This window comes from Somniosus microcephalus, chromosome 13, assembly GCF_052327205.1.
Source record: "Somniosus microcephalus isolate GS21.2 chromosome 13, FLI_Smic_1.0, whole genome shotgun sequence".
In the NCBI taxonomy this organism is placed as follows: domain Eukaryota; kingdom Metazoa; phylum Chordata; class Chondrichthyes; order Squaliformes; family Somniosidae; genus Somniosus; species Somniosus microcephalus.
Window position 1 is genome coordinate 104,430,723 of NC_140999.1, and position 23,580 is coordinate 104,454,302.

At 48.7% G+C, this 23,580-nt stretch overlaps 1 protein-coding gene across 2 annotated transcripts in view; it reads left to right on the forward strand.

Moving 5' to 3' along the window:
- Positions 1-23,580, forward strand: part of ctsa (cathepsin A) — an 84,386-nt gene that overhangs the window by 32,995 nt on the left and 27,811 nt on the right. For both annotated transcript variants that reach the window (XM_086005163.1, XM_086005164.1), the window contains exons 5-9: positions 1,966-2,052; positions 10,212-10,367; positions 11,437-11,528; positions 13,028-13,112; positions 20,425-20,516. In XM_086005163.1, the coding sequence (XP_085861289.1) occupies positions 1,966-2,052; positions 10,212-10,367; positions 11,437-11,528; positions 13,028-13,112; positions 20,425-20,516 (512 nt within the window). The remainder of the gene's footprint in view (positions 1-1,965; positions 2,053-10,211; positions 10,368-11,436; positions 11,529-13,027; positions 13,113-20,424; positions 20,517-23,580) is intronic.

Below are 23,580 nucleotides of genomic sequence, written 5' to 3' on the forward strand. Positions count from 1 at the left end.
TTTTGTTTCTATCTTTGCTTCCCTTTCCTCTGTCTCCCTGCACAGGTTCCCAACCCCCTGTCATTTTAGTTTAAACACTCCCCAGTAGCACTGGCAACAGACATTGGTTCCGGTCCCGGTCCCGCCCAGGTGCAAACCGTCCAGTTTGTACTGGTCCCACCTCCCCCAGAACCGGTTCCAATGTCCCAGGAATTTGAATCCCTCCCCCTTGCACTATTCCTGTAGCCACATGGTCATCTGAAATATCCTTCTATTTCTACTCTGACTAGCACGTGGCACTGGTAACAATCCTGAGATTACTACCTTTGAGGTCCTATTTTTTAATTTACCTCCTAACTCAGCTTTTAGGACCTCATCCCGTTTTTTACCTATATCGTTGGTACCTATATGCACCACGACAACTGGCTGTTCACCCTCCCCCTCCAGAATGCCTTGCAGCCACTCCAAGACATCCTTGACCCTTGCACCAGGGAGGCAACATACCATCCTGGAGTCTCGTTTGCGGCTGCAGAAGTGCCTATCTATCCTTACCGAATAAAAATCTGTTGATCGCAGTCTTGAAAGCTCCAATTGACCCAGAATCCCCAGCCTTTTGGGGGAGGGACTTCCAGATTTCCTCTGCCTTTGTGTGGAAAAAATGCTTCCTGATTTCACACCTGAGTGGCCTGGCTCTAATTTTAAGATCATGTTGCCTTGTTCTTGATTCACTCACCAGAGGCAATAGTTTCTCCATAAGTACCTTGTCAAATCCTTGTAATATTTTAAGCACATTGATCAGATCATCCCTCAGTCTTGAAAACACAAGCCACGTTTATGCAACCTGCCCTCATAATTTAACCCTCTAAGCCCCGGTATCATTTTGGAGAATCTGCGCAGCACCCTCTCCAAGGTCAATAGATCCTTCCTGAGGGTCGGTGCCCAAAACTGAACGCAGTGCTACTGTAGGTGGGATCTGTCCAAGGCTCTGTACAGCTGAAGTATAACTTCCTCCTCTTTGTATTCCAGCTCCCCGAGATAAAGGCCAACACTCCATTAGCCTCTCTGTACCTGCCCACTAGCTTTAAATGATTTGTGTGCTTGGTCACTCAAAGAGGAGATGCACTTGCTCCTCACTTCCAGACGGCAGTGCTTCATGCTGGGGCATTACTGTTCAGGTGATGATATTTGACTATAAGAGAGCATTACCATCGCCGAATCTGCCGCCATCAACATCCTGGGGGGTCACCATTGACCAGAAACTTAACTGGACCAGCCACATAAATACTGTGGCAACAAGAGCAGGTCAGAGGCTAGGTGTTCTGCAGTGAGTGTCTCGCCTCCTGACTCCCCAAAGCCTGTCCACCATCTACAAGGCACAAGTCAGGAGTGTGATGGAATACTCTCCACTTGCCTGGATGAGTGCTGCTCCAACAACACTCAAGAAGCTCAACAACATCCAGGACAAAGCAGCCCGCTTGATTGACACCCCATCCACCACCTTAAACATTCACTGTTTAATGGGATGGGCAATAAATACTGGCCTTGCCAGCGATGCCCACATCCCATGAACGAATTTAAAAAAAAACTCTGCTCTTCCTCAATCCCAGTTCCTCATCATTTAGAAAATACTCAAATTTATCTTTCATGGGATCCAAAGTGGATGGCCTCACGCTTGTCTGCACTGAACTCCAGCTGCCATAGTTTTACCCACTCACTTAATCTGAACCCATCCGACAGAGGAAATTGGAAAATAAACCATTACTGCTAGTCAAAATTTGGAAGAAATGCTTACGGGTAGTCACCAATTCTGTGTCTTCCTCTGCTCTATATAAAAGGATTAATAGGGCAGAAGATGATGGTTAAACCCCTTTCACGAAACTATTTGCTTGAACAGTATATGGCTTGAACCGGCACGGACTCGATGGGCCGAATGGCCTCCTTCTGTGCCATAATGACTCTATATAATGAACCACGTGTCCTTCACAGATTGCAAACATGCTGTACCTCGAGTCACCAGCAGGGGTCGGATTTTCCTATGCCGATGACAAGCAATACAAAACCAATGATACTGAGGTAAGACTGATGGTTTGCCAGTTTGTGTGTGTGTGTATTTCATACCACAGGCAGGTGGGGGATATGTTTCTTGTTCATGGGATGTGGGCAAGGCTGGCATTTATTGCCCTTCCCTAGTTGCCCTGCGAAGGTGGTGATGGTGGGCCTTCTCCTTGAACCACTGCAGTCCTTGTGATGATGGTGCTCCCACAGTAGTGTTCGGTAGAGAATTTCAGGGTAGTGACCCAGGGACCAATGATGTGTGACTTGGAGGTCAAGGTATTCCCATGACATTACTGCTCTTGTCTTTCTCAGTGCTACAGATCACAGAGGAGGGAGATGCTTTTTTTTTATTCGTGTATGGGATCAGGGCATCGCTGGCAATGCCAGCATTTATTGCCCATCCCGAGTTGCCCTTGAGAAGGTGGTGGTGAGCCGCCACCTTGAACCGCTGCAGTCCATGTGGTGAAGGTACTCCCACAGTGCTGTTAAGGAGGGAGTTCTAGGATATTGACCCAGCGACGATGAAGGATCGGCGATATACTTCCAAGTCAGAATGGTGTGTGACTTGGAGGGGAACTTGGAGGTGGTGGTGTTCCCATGCACCCGCTGCCCTTGTCCTTCTAGGTGGAAGAGGTCGTGGGTTTGGGAGGTGCTGCCGAAGAAGCCTTGGCGAGTTGCTGCAGTGCATCTTGTAGATGGTACACACTGCAGCCATGGCATGTGGAGGGAGTGAATGTTTAAGGTGGTGGATGGGGTGCCAACCAAGTGGGCTGCTTTGTCCTGGATGGTGTCGAGCTTCGAGTGTTGTTGGAGCTGCAATCATCCAGGCAATTGGAGAGTATTCCATCACACTCCTTACTTGTGCCTTGTAGATGTTGGAAAGGCTTTGGGGATTCAGGAGGTGAGACACTCGCCGCAGAACACCTAGCCTCTGACCTGCTCTTGTTGCCACAGTATTTATATGGCTGATCCAGTTAAGTTTCTGGTTAATGGTGACCCCCCCAGGATGTTGATAGTGGGGGATTCGGCGATGGTAATGCCATTGAATGTCAAGGGGAGGTGGTTAGACTCTCGCTTGTTGGAGATAGTCATTGCCTGGCACTTATGTGGCACGAATGTTACCTGCCACTTCTCAGTCCAAGCCTGAACGTCGTCCAGGTCTTGTTGCATGCGGGCATGGACTGCTTCATTATCTGTGGAGTTGTGAATGGCGCTGAACACTGTGCAGTCATCAGCAAACATCCCCACTTCTGACCTTATAATGAAAGGAAGGTCATTGATGAAGCAGCTGAAGATGGTTGGGCCTAGGACACTGCCCTGAGGAACTCCTGCAGCGATGTCCTGGGGCTCTGATGATTGACCTTCAACCACCACAATCATCTTCCTTTGTGCTAGGTATGACTCCAGCCAGTGGAGAGTTTTCCCCCTGATTCCCATTGACTTCAGTTTTACTAGGGCTCCTTGATGCCACACTCGGTCAAATGCTGCCTTGACGTCAAGGGCAGTCACTCTCACCTTGCCTCTGGAATTCAGCTCCTTTGTCCATGTTTGGACCAAGGCTGTAATGAGGTCGGGAGCCGAGTGGCCTTGGCGGAACCCAAACTGGGCATCAGTGAGCAAGTTATTGGCAAGTGCTGCTTGATAGCACTGTTGATGACACCTTCCATCACTTTGCTGATGATTGAGAGTAGACTGATGGGGCGGTAATTGGCCGGGTTGAATTTGTCCTGCTTTTTGTGGACAGGACATACCTGGGCAGTTTTCCACATTGTCGGATAGATGCCAGTGTTGTAGCTGTACTGGAACAGCTTGGCTAGAGGCGCAGCTAGTTCTGGAGCACAAGTCTTCAGCACGATAGCTGGGATGTTGTCGGGGCCCATAGCCTTTGCTGTAACCAGTGCGCTCCGCCTTTTCTTGATATCATGTGGAGTGAATCGAATTGGCTGAAGACTGGCTTCTGTGGTGGTGGGGACCTCAGGAGGAGGCCGATATGGATCATCCACTTGGCATTTCTGGCTGAAGTTTGTTGCAAACACTTCAGCTTTGTCTTTTGCACTCACGTGCTTGGCTCCAGCATCATTGAGGATGGGGATATTCTTGGAGTCTCCTCCTCCAGTTAGTTGTTTAATGGTCCACCACCATTCACGACTGGATGTGGCAGGACTGTAGAGCTTTGATCTGATCTGTTGATTGTGGGATTGCTTAGCCCTGTCTATAGCATACTGCTTCTGCTTTTCAGCATGCATGTAGTCCTGTGTTGCAGATTCCCCAGGTTGGCACCTCATTTTTAGGTATGCCTGGTGCTGCTCCTGGCATGCTCTTCTACACTCGTTGAACCAGGGTTGGTCCCCTGGCTTGACGGTAATGGTAGAGTGAGGGTTATGCCGGGCCATGAGGTTACAGATTGTGGTGGAATACAATTCTGCTGCTGCTGATGGCCCACAGCGCCTCATGGATGCCCAGTTTTGAGCTGCTAGATCTGTTCTGAATCTATCCCATTTAGCATGGTGGAAGTGCCACACAACACAATGGAGGGTGTCATCATTGTGAAGACGGGACTTCGTCTCCACAATGACTGTGCGGTCGTCACTGCTGCCGAGGTCAAGTAGGATTTTCCCTCGTGTTGGTTCACTCACCACCTGTCGCAGGCCCAGACTGGCAGTTACGTCCTTCAGGACTCGGCCAGCTTGGTTAGTAGTGGTGCTACCGAGCCACTCTTGATGATGGACATTGAAGCCCCCCATCCAGAGTACATTCTGTGCCCTTGATACCCTCAGTACTTCTTCCAAGTAGTGTTCAACATGGAGTACTGATTCATCTGCTGAGGGAGGGCGGAAGGTGGTAATCAGCAGGAGTTTTCCTTGCCCATGCCTGACCTGAAGCCATGAGACTTCATGGGGTCCAGAGTCAATGTTGAGGATTCCCAGGGCCACTCCTTCCCAACTGTATACCACTGTGCCACCACCCTTGCCGGTGACAGGACATACCCAGGGATGGTAATGGAGGAGTTTGGGACATTGGCTGAAAGGTATGATTCTGTGAGTATAACTATGTCAGGCTGTTGCTTGACTAGTCTGTGGGACAGCTCTCCCAATTTTGGCACAAGTCCCCAGATGTTGGTGAGGAATACTTTGCAGGGTTGACTGGGCTGGGTGTGCCGTTGCCGTGTCTATAGCCGGTGCCGAGGTCGATCCCGGGTGGTCCGTCCGGTTTCATTCTTATTATTTTGTTTCGTAGCGGTTACTTACAACTGAGTGACTTGCTAGGCCATTTCATAGAAACATAGAAGATAGGAGCAGGTGTAGGCCATTCGGTCCCTCGAGCCTGCTCCGCCATTCAATGAGATCATGGCTGATTATCCAAATTCAGTACCCTGTCCCTGCCTTCTCCCCATATCCCTTGATCCCTTTAGCCTTAAGAAATATATCTAACTCCTTCTTGAATATATTTAATGAATTGGCCTCCACTGCCTTCTGTGGTAGAGAATTCCACAGGTTCACCACTCTCTGGGTGCAGAAATTCCTCCTCATCTCTGTCCTAAATGGCTTACCCCTTATCCTTAGACTGAGACCCCTGGTTCTGGACTCTTCGGCCATCAGGAACATCGTTCCTGCATCCGGTCTGTCTAGTCCTGTTAGAATTTTATAAGTTTCAATGAGATCCCCTCTCACTCTTCTAAACTCCAGCGAGTATAAGCCCAATTGACCCAATCTCTCCTCATACGTCATTCCTGCCATCCCAGGTATCAATCTAGTGAATCTTCGCTGCACTCCCTCCATGGCAAGAACATCCTTCCTCAGATAAGGCGACCAAAACTTCACACAATACTCAAGGTGTGGTCTCACCAAGGCCCTGCACAACTGCAGCAAGACATCCTTGTTCTTGTACTTGAGCCCTCTCGCTACGAAGGCCAACGTACCATTTGCCTTCTTAACCGCCTGCTGCACCTGCATGCTTACCTTCAGCGACTGGTGCACAAGGACACTCAGGTCTCGTTGCACTTCCCCTTCTCCCAGTCTATTGCCGTTCAGATAATATGCCTTCCTGTTTTTGCCACCAAAGTGGATAACCTCGCATTTATCCACATTATACTGCATCTGCCATGCTTCTGCCCAATCACACAACCTGTCCTAATCATACTGGAGTTTCTCGGCATCCTCCTCACAGCACACACGCCCACCCAGCTTTGTGTCGTCTGCAAACTTGGAGATATTACATCTAGTTCCCTCGTCTAGATCATTAATATATATTGTGAATAGCTGGGGTCCTAGGAGCGATCCCTGTGGTACCCCACTAGTCACTGCCTGCCACTCGGAAAAAGAGCCGTTTATTCCAACTCGTTGCTTCCTGTCTGCCAACCAGTTCTTTATCCAAATCAGTACCTTGCCCCCAATCCCATGTGCCTTAACTCTACACGCTAATCTCTTATGCGGGACCTTATCGAAAACCTTCTAAAAGTCCAAATACCCCACATCTACTGGTTCTCCCTTATCTATTCTACCAGTTACATCCTCAAAAAAATTCCAGTAGATTAGTCAAGCACAATTTACCTTTTGTAAATACATGTTGACTTTGTCCGATCTTGTCACTGTTTTCCAAGTGCTCTGCTATTACATCTTTTATAATGGACTCTAGCATTTTCCCCACTACCGATGTCAGGCTTACCAGTCTATAATTCTCCGTTTTCTCTCTACCACCTTTTTTGAATAGTGGGGTAACATTAGCTACCCTCCAATCCATGGGAACTGTTCCAGAGTCTATAGAATTTTGGAAGATGACCAGCAATGCATCTACTATTTCTAGGGCCACTTCCTTAAGTACCCTAGGATGTAGATTATCAGGCTCTGGGGATTTATCGGCCTTCAATCCCGTCAATTTCCCTAACACCATTTCCCTACAAATACTGATTTCTTTCAGTTCCTCCCTCTCATTAGACTCTATGTTCCCCGACATCTCTGGGAGGTTATTTGTGTCCTCCTTTGTGAAGACAGAAGCAAAGTATGTATTTAATTGGTCAGCCATTTCTTTGTTCCCCATTATAAATTCCCCTGATTCTGACTGCAAGGGACCTACGCTTGACTTCACCAATCTTTTGCTCTCACATATCTATAAAAGCTTTCACAGTCAGTTTTTATGTTCCCTGCAAGCTTACTCTCATACTCTATTTTCCCCCTCTTAATTAATCCCTTAGTCCTCCTTTGCTGAATCCTAAACTGCTCCCAATCCTCAGGTTTACTGCTTTTTCTGGCCAATTTATATGTCTTCTCCTTGGATCTTATGCTATCCCTAATTTCCCTTGTTAGCCACGGTTGAGTCACCTTTTTTGTTTTATTTTTATGCCAAACAGGGATGAACAAATTCTGTAGTTCATCCATGCGATCTTTGAATATTTGCCATTGCCTGTCCACCGTCAACCCTTTGAGTAACATTCCCCAATCATTCCTACCCAACTCGCGCCTCATACCATCGTAGTTTCCTTTATTTAAATTCATGACGCTAGTCTCTGAGTCAACTACTTCACTCTCCATCTTAATGAAGAATTCTATCATATTATGATCGCTCCGACCCAAGGGGCCAGTCTAAAATGGCCTGATCTCTAGTAGTTTCCTCGACATATTGGTCAAGGAAACCATCCCGTATACACTCCAGGAATTCCTCCTCCACAGTATTGTTACTAATTTGGTTAGCCTAATCTATATGTAGATTAAAGTCACCCATGATAACTGCTGTGCCCTTATTGCACGCATCTCTAATTTCCCGTTTAATGCCATCCCCAACCTCCGCATTACTGGTTGAAGGTCTGTATACCACTCCCACTAACGTTTTCTGCCCCTTGGTATTTCTCAGTTCTACCCATACAGATTCCACATCATCAGAGCTAATATCCTTCCTTTCAATTGTGTTAATCCCCTCTTTAACCAGCAATGCTACCCCACCTCCTTTTCCTTTTTGCCTATCTTTCCTGAATATTGAATACCCCTGGATGTTGCGTTCCCAGCCTTGGTCACCCTGGAGCCATGTTTCCATAATCCCAATCATATCATATCCGTTTACCTCTATTTGCGCAGCTAATTCATCTACTTTATTACGAATGCTCCTTGCATTAAGACACAAGGCCTTCAGGCTTGTTTTTTTTACACTCTTACACCTTTTAGAATTATTATTTACTGTGGCCATGTTTGATTTAAACCCTTGATTTCTCTGACTGCCACCTTTGTTTTTCTCCTTCCTGTCTTTTGCTTCTATCCTTGTTTCCCTTTCCTCTGTCTCCCTGCTCAGGTTCCCAACCCCCTGCCATTTTAGTTTAAACCCTCCCCCAAAGCACTAGCAAACACTCCCCCTAGGACATCGGTTTCAGCCCTGCCCAGGTGCAAACCGTCCGGTTTGAACTGGTCCCACCTCCCCCAGAACCGGTTCCAATGTCCCAGGAATTTGAATCCCTCCCCCTTGCACCATTCCTCTAGCCACGTATTCATCTGAAATATCCTTCTATTTCTACTCTGACTAGCACGTGGCATTGGTAGCAATCCTGATATTACTACCTTTGAGGTCCTATTTTTTAATTTACCTCCTAACTCCCTATATTCAGCTTTTAGGACCTCATCCCGTTTTTTACCTATATCGTTGGTACCTTTCTGCACCACGACAACTGGCTGTTCACCCTCCCCCTCCAGAATGCCTTGCAGCCACTCCAAGACATCCTTGACCCTTGCACCAGGGAGGCAACATACCATCCTGGAGTCACGTTTGCGGCCACAGAAACGCCTATCTATTCCCCTTACAATAGAATCCCCTATTACTATAGCTCTCCCACGCTTTTTCCTCCCGTCCTGTGCAGCAGAACCACCCACGGTGCCAGGAAGCTGGCTGCTGCTGCTTTCCTCTGATAAGCCATCCTCCCCAACAATATCCAAAGTGGTATATCTGTTTGAGAGGGGGATGGTCACAGGGGACCCCTGCACTACCTGCCTGCGCCTACTACTCTGCCTGGTGGTCACCCATTCTCTTCTTGCCTTTACCTGCGGTGTGACCAACTCCCTAAACGTGTTATCCACGAAGTCCTCAGCTTCGCGAATGCTCCAGTATGTATCCACTCGCAGCTCCAGCGCCGCAATGCGGTCTGTCAGTAGCTGCAGCTGGATACACTTCCCACACACATGGTCGTCAGGCACACAGGAAGTGTCCCTGATTTCCCACATAGCGCAGGAGGAGCATACCACGGGGCCGAGCTCTCCTGCCATGACTTACCCTTTAATTAATTCAAATTAAATCAAATCAATCCCACCAATTACACTACAATTAGATGATATACTTAAGGGCCCTGGTTTACCAGCAGTCCCCACTAAACCACAGACACACTATAAACCACAAAATTTAAGTTGGGAGAAAAAAGGAGAGAGAAATACTCACCAACCAATCACTTACCTGCTTTCTGGTGATGTCACACTTCAATTACTTTTTACTTCTCTCTCTCCCTCCCTCTGAGATTGGTAAGCCTACCTGCGCCTCGCTTCTTTGTATCGCCGCCGCCGCCACTGTGGGGCCTACCTGCGCCTCGCCTCTTTGTATCGCTGCCACCGCCTCACTCCACACAGCCGGTAATGTATTCCAGAGGCTCGCTGTTCTCTGGGAAAAGAAGAACCGCCCAGCATCCAGATCTATTCCTACTCTTACATAGTTCAAACTCCCCTGGTCCTCTCCAATTTGTCAAACTGGAATAGGCACACTATCCAGCCCTTTCCTTACTTTCTAAACCTCTTAGCAGGTCACCTCCAAGTCTATGCTACTGTGAAGCAATAGACCCAGCTCTTTAAGCCTATCTGAATAGCCATGATCTTTAAGCTAGGAATCATTCTCGTAGCTCCCCTCTGGACCTTTTCAAGGCCGCTATATCACCCATCTGTCTAAAGGATGTTGAGCAGAAAGAAGGAGTCCCTGGGACTGGAGTATCCTGGTGTACAAGTGATGGCTGTTCCTCTCCATGTTCATTGAAGGTACTGGGGAAATAGAACAGATAATTGAAATGACACATTGCTAGTGGATTGTCAGTATGCTGGGACTGATTATATTTACACCGTGTTTAATGCTAGTCGCAATGAATCTTAATCCTGTTATTTAGATTCGCTTGTTGAAATTTCTCTTTCTTTCACTCTCGCTCCCTCTTCCTCCTCCCCCAGGTTTCATTCAACAATTACCTGGCCCTGAAGGAGTTCTTCCGCCTCTTCCCGGAGTACAGTAAGAATGAATTCTATATCACTGGAGAGAGTTACGGAGGAATCTATGTGCCAACACTGGCGGAGCGCGTCATGACGGATAACAGCATCCATTTTAAGGTGGGAGTCGAAACAATGAAGAATCATACCGTAAATGCTGGAAATACTCATCAGGCACATCTGTGGAGAGAGAAACAGAGTTAACTTCAGGCCTGTGACGTTTTGTCTGATAGGAGGTCAGCGGCCTGAAGCTTTAACTCTGTTTGAAGCCTTCAGCTAGAGGCCATCAGAGGGAGCCATTCACTTGTGAGGAATTCCTTTATAATCCTCTTGTGATTTCCGTTATTTGCAAGCGCTGTGGTGCTGGTATATAATAAACTTGAATTGTATTCACTTGAGTTTAGACGGTTGAGGAGTTATCTAATCAAGGTTTTAAAATGTTAAAAGGATTTGATTTGAATCCTTGTTTTCAAACCCTTCCGTGGCCTCGCCCCTTCCTATCTCTGCAATCTCCTCCATCCCCCTCCCCCCGAGATATCTAAGCTCCTCTAATTCTGCCCTCTTGAGTCTCCCTGATTATAATCGCTCAACCTTTGGTGGCCGTGCCTTCTGTTGCCTAGGCCCTAAGCTCTGGAATTCCCTGCTTTAACCTCTCCGCCTCGCTACCTCTCTTTCTTCCTTTAAGACGCCCCATAAAACCTACCTCTTTGACCAAGCTTTTGGTCACCTGCCCTAATTTATCTTTGTGGCTTGGTGTCAAATTTTTGTCTTCAAATACTCCTGTGAAGCACCTTGGGCCGTTTTACTGCGTTAAGGGCGTTATATAAATACAAGTTGTTGTTGTTGTTGATAGTTTCTCTCGCTTTACCCTATTTCCTGTCGTGGGAGTATCCAGAACAAGAGAGCTCAGTCTTAACATTAGGCCAGTTAGGAGAGGAGTGAAAGCAGAAAACATTTTCATACAAAGGGCTGTAGAAATCTGGAACTTTCTCCCTCAAAAGGCTGTGGATGTTGGGTCGTTTTGAAGTTTTCAGATCTGAGATAGATGGATCTTTGTTGAGTAAGGGTATGGAGCAAAGGCGGGTACATGGAGTTGGAAGGGCAGATCAGCCATGGTCGAATTGAATGGCAGAATGACCTACTCCGGTTCCTGTGTTCCACAATAATATTACTGTTGCTGCTCTTTCAGGGAATGGCAGTTGGAAATGGATTATCCAGCTGGGAATACAACGACAACTCTCTGGTTTACTTTGCTTACTACCATGGACTGTTGAGAGCCACGTAAGTAGCAGAAACTCACTGTGTTTGCAATCTTCCGGGGGATCTCCTGTGACATTGCTTTATGGGTATTGAGGGGTCTGGAGTACAGTTGTGATGTGTAGCTGCTAATCTAGCCTGTAACTTTAAGGCATGGTCTAAAGAGGCAAATTCAAAACAATTGTAGCTGCTTATAAACTAAGGAGAGCGCTCACGGCAGCTGTAACCTGTCAATGTTAGGCTCCAGGTCAGTGATTTGCTTTTTCTTTAAACAAATATGTATTTTACATCTGTTACAAGGTACGGTATCAGTGTGTCAGCTACCAGATTTATTTTTTAAATGCATCTCTTTAAAGCTGCAAAATCGGCGAGTAAAGCTTCAGGTAATAACTGCAGAATTTTTAAAAACAAGCCTCCAGTGATTCTAAATACAGTAGGGTTGATGATTTTCTGCACTCAAGGTAACTGCACAAGATGCTGCAGAACTGGCTTTTTTGAAACATTTTTCAGATACTCAGTCCCACCCTAAGCACAGTTGAGGAATGGAGGGCTGTTGTATGAAGACCAGAAAGATGGTCCACCTAGCAGGCTAGTTGAGTAGAGTCTCTAACCTGTCAGTATTTGCATCTTTGTTTTAAATGTGCTGAGCTGGGAAAAGTCACTTCGATTCTACTTACAATTTTGGGCATCTTATTTAGGATCTGGTTGACCGAAGGGGCCAAGTTGGAATCAATGGCATGGAAAGTGTTCATTGTCTCTTGCATTCAGTATGTATTTCCTGTCTGTCGCACGTCAAAAAAAAAAGGTGTAAAGAAGCTAAGACAGTTGTTTGATACTGGAGCCAAAATATCTGTGACCTTACTAGTCACAATATTTTTTTTTAAACCGATAAACCAGAGTTGTGACCTGCAGCCTGAGGAGTAATCAAGGTTTGAGTGACCTCACCCAGTGTTTAATTAACAACAATGAGACTTTTGTTCCCCGTAAGAAGCATATCTTCCACTTAGCAGCAGAATAATACACCGTGCTTTACGTGGTGCACAGCTTCCATCCTTAGAAAACAGCAGGTCCTCTGGCTCACTCTTAAATGTTTTTTTCTTCATCCCTCAAGGCTTGTGAATTTTGAGCTGATTGTTCAAGTACAGCTTATGATGTAATTTTTAACCCCTTTGGTGTGTTATTGCCTTATAGCGTATTAGACTGTGGGGTAGATTTTTTGAAAAAAATGGATTTGAAATTGGGCTGTAATCTGTCCTGCCAGATTACTGTGCTCACAATGAAGGTGAAAATCTACCTCTATGCTCTCTGCATGTCTGCAGATACTTGAACTGTTCATCCAGTTACCTCCCAACCAGCCGACGCGATTTTTCTCCTTTCTCCATATCACTCCAATCTGCACCCCTTGATTTTGTTGCAACCTTATAATTTCTCCCAGGATATCTGCACCCTGAAAGCAAGCCAAGATTGCACTCTGCAGAGTCTGGGACTAGATATTCAAGTCGCTCTCTACAATTTTTTTTTAGCCTGTGGTCTGATCTCCAGAAGTTCTGCTGCTCTGAAGGAAAATGCAACTTCCACAACAATAAAGATGAGGACTGTCAGTTGAAGGTGAGCATTACTTTGCACGTTCACTCCAATCGTAACTATATCTATGGGTCGTTTCAGCATCTTCCCTTCTCCCTGCCTCTTGAGTTTCAGAGAATGATACAGCACAGAAGGAGGCCATCAGTATTTGTAGGGAAATGGTGTTAGGGAAATTGATGAGATTGAAGGCCGATAAATCCCCAGGGCCTGATAATCTACATCCTAGGGTACTTAAGGAAGTGGCCCTAGAAATAGTAGATGCATTGCTAATCATCTTCCAACATTCTATGGAATCTGGAACAGTACCCATGGATTGGAGGGTAGCTAATGTTACCCCACTATTCAAAAAAGGTGGTAGAGAGAAAACGGGGGATTACAGACCGGTAAGCCTGACATCGGTAGTGGGGAAAATGCTAGAGTCCATTATAAAAGATGTAATAGCAGAGCACTTGGAAAACAGTGACAGGATCGGACAAAGTCAACATGGATTCACAAAAGGTAAATCGTGCTTGACTAATCTACTGGAATTTTTTGAGGATGTAACTGGTAAAATAGATAAGGGAGAACCAGTGGATGTGGTGTATCTGGACTTTCAGAAGACCTTCGATAAGGTCCCGCATAAGAGATTAGCGTGTAAAGTTAAGGCACATGGGATTGGGGGCAAGGTATTGACTTGGATAGAGAACTGGTTGGCAGACAGAAAGCAAAGAGTTGGAATAAACGGCTCTTTTTCCGAGTGGCAGGCAGTGACTAGTGGGGTACCGCAGGGATTGGTCCTTGGACCCCAGCTATTCACACTATATATTAATGATCTAGACAAGGGAACTAGATGTAATATCTCCAAATTTGCAGACGACACAAAGCTGGGTGGGCGTGTGTGCTGTGAGGAGGATGTCGAGAAACTCCAGGATGATTTGGACATGTTGGGTGATTGGGCAGAAACATGGCAAATGCAATATAACGTGGATAAATGTGAGGTTATCCACTTTGGTGGCAAAAACAAGAAGGCAGATTATTATCTAAATGGCAATAGATTGGGAGAAGGGGAAGTGCAACGAGACCTGGGTGTCCTTGTGCACCAGTCGCTGAAGGTAAGCATGCAGGTGCAGCAGGCGGTTAAGAAGGCAAATGGTATGTTGGCCTTCGTAGCGAGAGGGTTTGAGTACAGGAACAAGGATGTCTTGCTGCAGTTGTACAGGGCCTTGGTGAGACCACATCTTGAGTATTGTGTGCAGTTTTGGTCGCCTTATCTGAGGAAGGATGTTCTTGCCATGGAAGGAGTTCAGCGAAGATTCACCAGGCTGATACCTGGGATGGCAGGAATGACGTATGAGGAGAGATTGGGTCGATTGGGCTTGTACTCGCTGGAGTTTAGAAGAATGAGAGGTGATCTCATTGAAACTTATAAAATTCTGACAGGACTGGACAGACTAGATGCAGGAAGGATGTTCCCGATGGTCGGGGAGTCCAGAACCAGGGGACACAGTCTAAGGATAAAGAGTAGGCCATTTAGGACAGAAATTAGGAATTTCTTCACCCAGAGTGGTGAACCTGTGGAATTCTCTACCACAGAAGGCAGTGGAGGCCAGTTCATTAAATATATTCAAGAAGTTGGATATATTTCTCAAGGCTAAAGGGATCAAGGGGTATGGGGAGAAAGCAGGGACCGGGTACTGAATTTGGATGATCAGCCATGATCGCATTGAATGGCGGAGCAGGCTCGAGGGGCCGAATGGCCTACTCCTGCTCCTATCTTCTATGTTTCTATGCCATTCGACCATGGTGACTGTGCTGGACCATTGAAAGAGCTCTCCAATTAACCCCACTCCCCCTGCTCTTTCCCCGTAGCCCTGCAAATTTTTCCTTTTCAAGTATGTATCCAGTTCCCTTCTGAAAGTTATTATTGAATCCTTTAGGCAGTGCATTCCAGATCATCACAACCCGTGTGTTAAAAAAAATTCTCCTTATTTACTCTATCAAAACCCCTCATATTTGATAAAGTGCCACATAATAGGCTTGCCAGCAAAGTTGAAGCCCATGGAATAAAAGGGACAGTGACAGCCTGGATATGAAATTGGCTAAGTGAGAGGAAACAGAGACAGGTGAACGGTTGTTTTTCAGACTGGAGGAAGGTATACAGTGGTGTTCCCCAGGGGTCGGTACTAGGACCACTGCTGTTCTTGATATATATTAATGACTTGGACTTGGGTGTACAGGACACAATTTCAACATTTGCAGATCACACAAAATTTGAAAGTATTGTGAATAGTGAGGAGGATAGTGATAGACTTCAAGAAGACATAGACAGGCTGGTGAAATGGGCGGACACATGGCAGATGGAATTAGCGCAGAAAAGTGCGAAGTGATACATTTTGGTAGGAAGAACGAGGAGGGGCAATATAAACTGAAGGGTACAATCCTAAAGGTGGTGCACGAACAGAGAGACCTGGGGTATATGTGCACAAATTGTTGAAGGTGGCAGGGCAGGTTGAGAAAGCGGTTAAAAAAACTTATGGGATCCTGGGCTTCATAAATAGAGGCATAGAGTACAAAAGCATGGAAATTATGATGAACCTGTATAAAACACTGGTTCGGTCTCAACTGGAGTATTGTGTCCAATTCTGGGCACCACACTTTAGGAAGGATCTTAAGGCCTTAGAGAAGGTGCAGAAAAGATTTACAAGAATGATTCCAGGGATGAGGGACTTCAGTTACGTGGATGGACTGGTGAAGTTGGGGTTGTTCTCATTAGAGCAGAGAAGATTGCGAGGAGATTTGATAGAGGTGTTCAAAATCATGAGAGGTCTAGACAGAGTAGATAGAGAGAAACTGTTCCCATTGGCAGAAGGGTCGAGAACAAGAGGACACAGATTTAAGGTGATTGGTAAAAGAATCAAAGGTGACATGAGAAAAATTTTCCAAGCAGCGAGTGGTTAGGATCTGGAATGCACTGCCTGAAAGGTGGTGGAGGCAGATTCAATCGTGGCTTCCAAGAGGAGTTGGATAAGCACTAGAAGGAATAAAATTTGCAGGGTTACGGGGAAAGGACGGGGGAGTGGAACTAGCTGAAGTGCTCTTGCAGAGAGCCGGCACGGGCTCGACGGGACAAATGGCCTCCTGTGATGTAACCATTCTATGATTCTATTTATTGCATGCCCTCACACTCTGTCACTTTTCTGTGGTTCTCGGCCTGATAAATTTGTAACTGTTGTGAATGAACCTACTGCAGCAATTTTAGTGTGAAACGTGGATGAAGGGTCAAGGCTGATATTGCAGGACAAGGTTGAACTGAGTAGGAGAGGCGGGTTTGGGGGGTAGTGGTCGGGTTAAGGCGGGTCGCGGGGTAGTGGTTGGGTTAAGGTGGGTCGAGGGGTAGTGGTTGAGTTAAGCTGGGTCAAGGGGTAGTGGTTGGGTTAAGGCGGGTCGGGGGGTAGTGGTTGGGTTAAGGCTGGTCGTGGGGTAGTGGTTGGGTTAAGGCTGGTCATGGGGTAGTGGTTGGGTTAAGCTGGGTCGGGGGGTAGTGGTTGGGTTAAGGCGGGTTGTGGGGTAGTGGTTGGATTAAGGCTGGTAGTGGTTGGGTTAAGGTGGGTCGGGGGGTAGTGGTTGGGTTAAGGCTGGTCGTGGGGTAGTGGTTGGGTTAAGGTGGGTCGGGGGGTAGTGGTTGGGTTAAGGTGGGTCATGGGGTAGTGGTTGGGTTAAGGTGGGTCATGGGGTAGTGGTTGGGTTAAGGCGGGTTGTGGGGTAGTGGTTGGGTTAAGGCTGGTCGTGGGGTAATGGTTGGGTTAAGGTGGGTCGAGGGATAGTGGTTGGGTTAAGGCTGGTCGTGGGGTAGTGGTTGGGTTAAGGTGGGTCGGGGGGTAGTGGTTGGGTTAAGGTGGGTCGGGGGGTAGTGGTTGGGTTAAGGCTGGTCATGGGGTAGTGGTTGGGTTAAGGTGGGTCGGGGGGTAGTGGTTGGGTTAAGGCTGGTCGTGGGGTAGTGGTTGGGTAAAGGTGGGTCGGGGGGTAGTGGTTGGGTTAAGGCGGGTCAGGGGGTAGTGGTTGGGTTAAGGTGGGTCATGGGGTAGTGGTTGGGTTAAGGTGGGTCGGGGGGTAGTGGTTGGGTTAAGGTGGGTCAGGGGGTAGTGGTTGGGTTAAGGTGGGTCAGGGGGTAGTGGTTGGGTTAAGGTGGGTTGTGGGGCAGTGGTTGGGGTAAGGTGGGTCGAGGGGTAGTGGTTGGGTTAAGGCGGGTCGGGGGGTAGTGGTTGGGTTAAGGCGGGCCGGGGGGTAGTGGTTGGGTTAAGGTGGGTCGGGGGGTAGTGGTTGGGTTAAGGCGGGTCGGGGGGTAGTGGTTGGGTTAAGGCGGGTCGGGGGGTAGTGGTTGGGTTAAGGCGGGCCGGGGGGGTAGTGGTTGGGTTAAGGTGGGTCGGGGGGTAGTGGTTGGGTTAAGGCGGGTCGGGGGGTAGTGGTTGGGTTAAGGCGGGCCGGGGGGTAGTGGTTGGGTTAAGGTGGGTCGGGGGGTAGTGGTTGGGTTAAGGCGGGTCGGGGGGTAGTGGTTGGGTTAAGGCGGGCCGGGGGGTAGTGGTTGGGTTAAGGCGGGTCGGGGGGGGTAGTGGTTGGGTTAAGGCGGGTCGGGGGGTAGTGGTTGGGTTAAGGCGGGTCGTGGGGTAGTGGTTGGGTTAAGGTGGGTCGGGGGGTAGTGGTTGGGTTAAGGTGGGTCATGGGGTAGTTGTTGGGTTAAGGCGGGTCGTGGGGTAGTGGTTGGGTTAAGGTGGGTCGTGGGGTAGTGGTTGGGTTAAGGAGGGTCGAGCGGTAGTGGTTGGGTTAAGGCGGGTCGGGGGGTAGTGGTTGGGTTAAGGTGGGTCGGGGGGTAGTGGTTGGGTTTAGGTGGGTCGAGGGGTAGTGGTTGGGTTAAGGCGGGTTGTGGGGTAGTGGTTGGGTTAAGGTGGGTCGGGGGGTAGTGGTTGGGTTAAGGCGGGTCGGGGGGCAGTGGTTGGGTTAAGGCGGGTCGGGGGGTAGTGGTTGGGTTAAGGTGGGTCGAGGGGTAGTGGTTGGGTTAAGGTGGGTCGTGGGGTAGTGGTTGGGTTAAGGTGGGTCGGGGGGGTAGTGGTTGAGTGAAGGCGGGTCGTGGGGTAGTGGTTGGGTTAAGGCGGGTTGTGGGGTAGTGGTTGAGTGAAGGCGGGTCGTGGGGTAGTGGTTGGGTTAAGGCGGGTTGTGGGGTAGTGGTTGGGTTAAGGCGGGTCGTGGGGTAGTGGTTGGGTTAAGGCGGGTTGTGGGGTAGTGGTTGGGTTAAGGCGGGTCGTGGGGTAGTGGTTGGGTTAAGGCGGGTCGTGGGGTAGTGGTTTGGTTAAGGCGGGTTGTGGGGTAGTGGTTGGGTTAAGGCGGGTCTTGGGGTAGTGGTTGGGTTAAGGCGGGTTGTGGGGTAGTTGTTGGGTTAAGGCGGGTCGTGGGGTAGTGGTTGGGTTAAGGCGGGTTGTGGGGTAGTGGTTGGGTTAAGGCGGGTTGTGGGGTAGTGGTTGGGTTAAGGCGGGTCGTGGGGTAGTGGTTGGGTTAAGGCGGGTCGTGGGGTAGTGGTTGGGTTAAGGCGGGTCGTGGGGTAGTGGTTGGGTTAAGGCGGGTCGTGGGGTAGTGGTTGGGTTAAGGCGGGTCGTGGGGTAGTGGTTGGGTTAAGGCGGGTCGTGGGGTAGTGGTTGGGTTAAGGCGGGTCGTGGGGTAGTGGTTGGGTTAAGGCGGGTCGTGGGGTAGTGGTTGGGTTAAGGCGGGTCGTGGGGTAGTGGTTGGGTTAAGGCGGGTCGTGGGGTAGTGGTTGGGTTAAGGCGGGTCGTGGGGTAGTGGTTGGGTTAAGGCGGGTCGTGGGGTAGTGGTTGGGTTAAGGCGGGTCGTGGGGTAGTGGTTGGGTTAAGGCGGGTTGTGGGGTAGTGGTTGGGTTAAGGCGGGTTGTGGGGTAGTGGTTGGGTTAAGGCGGGTTGTGGGGTAGTGGTTGGGTTAAGGCGGGTTGTGGGGTAGTGGTTGGGTTAAGGCAGGTCAGGGGGTAGTGGTTGGGTTAAGGCGGGTCGTGGGGTAGTGGTTGGGTTAAGGCGGGTCGTGGGGTAGTGGTTGGGTTAAGGCGGGTCGTGGGGTAGTGGTTGGGTTAAGGCGGGTTGTGGGGTAGTGGTTGGGTTAAGGCGGGTTGTGGGGTAGTGGTTGGGTTAAGGCGGGTCGTGGGGTAGTGGTTGGGTTAAGGCGGGTCGTGGGGTAGTGGTTGGGTTAAGGCGGGTTGTGGGGTAGTGGTTGGGTTAAGGCAGGTCAGGGGGTAGTGGTTGGGTTAAGGCGGGTCGTGGGGTAGTGGTTGGGTTAAGGCGGGTCGTGGGGTAGTGGTTGGGTTAAGGCGGGTTGTGGGGTAGTGGTTGGGTTAAGGCGGGTTGTGGGGTAGTGGTTGGGTTAAGGCGGGTCGTGGGGTAGTGGTTGGGTTAAGGCGGGTTGTGGGGTAGTGTTTGGGTTAAGGCGGGTTGTGGGGTAGTGGTTGGGTTAAGGCAGGTCAGGGGGTAGTGGTTGGGTTAAGGCGGGTTGTGGGGTAGTGGTTGGGTTAAGGCAGGTCAGGGGGTAGTGGTTGGGTTAAGGCAGGTCAGGGGGTAGTGGTTGGGTTAAGGCGGGTTGTGGGGTAGTGGTTGGGTTAAGGCGGGTTGTGGGGTAGTGGTTGGGTTAAGGCGGGTTGTGGGGTAGTGGTTGGGTTAAGGCAGGTCTGGGGGTAGTGGTTGGGTTAAGGCGGGTTGTGGGGTAGTGGTTAGGTTAAGGCAGACGGAGGAGTAGACTGTACTGCATTCACTTCTGGTCACAAAAGCCCAAGGGAAACATCCAAGCTCCTGAAGTCTGAGCAGAGAAAGACCCCAAGGCTGCTCCATGGTGACAGAGGACTTGAGTTAGAAAAAAACCCTGGTTCCAGTCACTCCACATAACTGAAGTCACTCATCCCTAGAATCAGTCTAGTAAATCTCTGCACTATCTAAGGTCTTGACATCCTTCTTAAAGTGTGGAACCCAGAATTGGATACAATACTCCAGCTGAGGCCTAACCAGTGATTTATAAAAGTTAAGTATTACTTCCTTGCCTTGGCTATATTTCCGGTTATTAAATCACTATCAAATAGTAATGCTGCCTGTGGTTGTCTGCAGCTCTGACTGCCCCACACCTATGGTGATATGGCTGCTTGAGATTAGCTGGCATCTCAAAGGGATGAATCAGGGAGGGAGGAAGTGCACACAGTATAATAAGCATGTTGGAATCTAATAACCTTACTGGCACGGGGTGTTCATTAATTTTGTTCACATGAACTGCAACACAGTATTTAAGTTAAGGAGGTTACAAAGTCTTTGCTTTCCAGGTTAAAGAGGTGTTGCACATTGTGTGGCAATCGGGCCTGAATGCGTACAACCTGTATGCCGATTGTGTCGGAGGAGTGCCTGGCGAAATCCGGTAAGGAATAGTTGGGGCAGGACTCGAGGTAGGGGATGCAGGCAGGGTGCTGCCATTGAAAGATTTGGTGTTTGGTGACTATTGGGACTGGGGTGGGGGGCGATTTTAATGGACAGTGGGACGGAGGAGGAGGGGAGATCAGGAAGATTATGTCCCAGGCTTCATCTACATACCTGCCGTCAGTCTCTCACCCGACTCCCTGCGGAAAGCGTGAGCTAGCTGGCTGGCAGGCGGGCGAGAGTGAGATTCTGGTTGGTGAAAATAAATGTCCCCAGCGTTAAGGTAAGTGGTGGGCAGTGGCTGGGGGTGGACTTGGAAGGGGTGGGGGAAACCAGGGGCAGTCAAGGTCCAAGGTTTCCTTGTGGGGCCCAGAGGTGCATTCTTGTTTCTCCCGGCTCACATGGAAACAAAAATAAGGTAAAGAAACTTGCCTTTTAGGACCTCTTCTGGCTCCGGCTCCTCTTCCTGACAGGTTTGGCCTGGCAAGGCCTGGGTTATAATTGCAGTCGGGCCCCGATGACATCAGAGCCTGATCGCCTGCCAAAAACCAACCCAGCAGGTTAATATTGGTCCTCACGGGAAGGCTGCGGGACCGGATGGGTGAGTCGCAAGGGGCATTTTAACTGCCCATCTGCCCGCCCGGTTTCTGCCTGGCTGGGAAGAGGTTAAAATATCCCCTCTGTTTTTTGTATAAACTAGCTGATCTGTCGTGGCATTGCTAGTGGGTAGTCCAGGGTCTTGGAGCATGGTTGTGCTGTTTGGCTGCTGACCTGGCTTGTCCATTTCAACACCACTGCTCTGAATGAGAAAATCCAGGCAATGGCATTTGGTTGTAAACAACTGAGGTCAAGCAAAGGGCAATTGCAAAGGTTGAAAATGTCAAGGTTCCAATTTGGTGATTAGCTAAACCTGAAATTGTTTTCTCAGATTTCCATTATTTTATAATGACAGGATCATAATGCCATGTAGCAGTGTAATATAATATAATGGATCCCTTCTGTGGCAATGTTCAAGGGACAAACCCAAATTCTGTCTCCCCTTTCCTTCCCAATTCTCTCATTCTTTTGTCTTTTTTTTTGTCCTTGTCTTCCTCCTTACTTCTGTGGTACTCTCCATTGGCAGGATAGGCGCACCACTGTCAGTGTTCTTGCTCAGGCCAACATCCCCAGCATCGAAGCTTTGACCATGCTCAATCAGCTCCGATGGATGGGTCACATTGTCCGCATGCCCGATACGAGACTCCCAAAACAAGCGCTCTACTCGGAGCTCCGGCACGGCAAGCGAGCCCCAGGTGGGCAGAGGAAACGTTTCAAGGACACCCTCAAAGCCTCCTTGAAAAAGTGTAACATCACCACCGACACCTGGGAATCCCTGGCCCAAGACCGCACAAAGTGGAGGAGAAGCATCCGGGAACACCTCGAGTCTCTTCGCCGAGAGCAATCGGAAGCCAAGCGCAGGCAGCACAAGGAGCGCACGTCAACCCAAGCAGCACCCCACCCACCCACCCCTTCAACCACCGTCTGCCCCACCTGTGACCGAGACTGTAGGCCCCGCATTGGACTCATTTAGTGTGGAAGCAAGTCATCCTCGGTTCCGAGGGACTGCCTAAGTGGTACTCTCCATCTTTTTCACTTTTTTCTCAAATAACGAACTGTTTTTGTATTGTTGCCACTTCAGTTAATATTCCGGTAGACCAGTGTTCCTGAGGAATCTCTGGCCGGTTATACTATCTGGAGGAACGTGGGAACAGGAGTAGGCCATTCAGCCCCTCAAGCCTGTTCTGTCATTCAGACCATGGCTGATCTGTAATTCAACCCCATTTACCTGCCTTTGCCCCATATCCCTTGATATCCTTGCCTAACAAAAATCTATCAATCTCAGTTTTGGAAATTTCAATTGACCCCCAGCCTTTTGGGGGAGAGAATCCCAGATTTCCACTATCCTTTTTGTGGAAAAAGTGTTTCCTGATTTCACTCCTGAACGGCCTGGCTCTAATTTGAAGTTTATTCCCCCTTGTTCTGGATTCCCCTACCTGAGGAAATAGTTACTCTGTATCTATCCTATCAAAACCTTTTATCATTTTAAACAGAATTTTGCCCCGGTTTTGCACGGATCTATGATTCAGTAATGGGTGGTTTGGGTGGTGGTGGGGGGAGGTAAGTGAGTCAGATTTGATGGTATAAACTAGGGGAGCCAGTTTATAAAATCTTGCCCTGAATCAGCTCAACAAAGTTTTGGCCGGCAGATTGCTAAGGTTGTGGACTAGAGGTTATTGAGATCGGACTAAAGAAGACCTGATCATCTGCTGTACACTATGGGCAGGTATGTGAGGGGGTGTCAGCCATGGCTCGGATAGCACCCTCGTCTCTGAGGCAGAGGTTGCAGGTTCAAGTCCCACTCCAGAGACTGGAGCACAAAAATCCCAGGCTGATACTATACCACAGCACTAAGGGAGTGCTGCACTGTCGGAGGTGCTGTCTTTAAGATGAGATGTTAAACCAAGGCCTGCCCTCTCGGGTGGACGTAAAAGATCCCACAGCACTATTTTGAAGAAGAGCAGGGGAGTTCTCCCGGGCTAATATTTATCCCTCAACCAACATTATTATATAGATTTGGTCATTATTTGCTGTGTGCAAATTGGCTGCCGCGTTTCCTGTGTTGCAACAGTGACTACACTTCAAAAGTAATTGACTCTAAAACACTTTGGGACGCCCTGGTGATGAAAGGAGCTATATAAATGCAAGTTCTTTCTTTCTTCCTGCTACTTTTAGCACTCCCCTGTATTGCTTGTGGCCCGCAATTGTCGTTGGGAGCCACTCCCCTCCTCCCCCAGAGTATAATTCCTTTTAAATAAAACTACGCTGTGTGTATGCCTGCTGACACCCTTGACCAAGGCCAACCATTCAGCTGTTCACACCTCCCATCGCAGTTGGTCAGTGAAGAACAGCAGATGCCTGCATTGTCCCTTGGGGTTACTGTCTATAAGCAAGGCAAGGGTTACATGAGAGAGGGAGAAAATACGTTAAGAGCCAAATATTTAAACCAACGAGTGACTCTCTGTTCT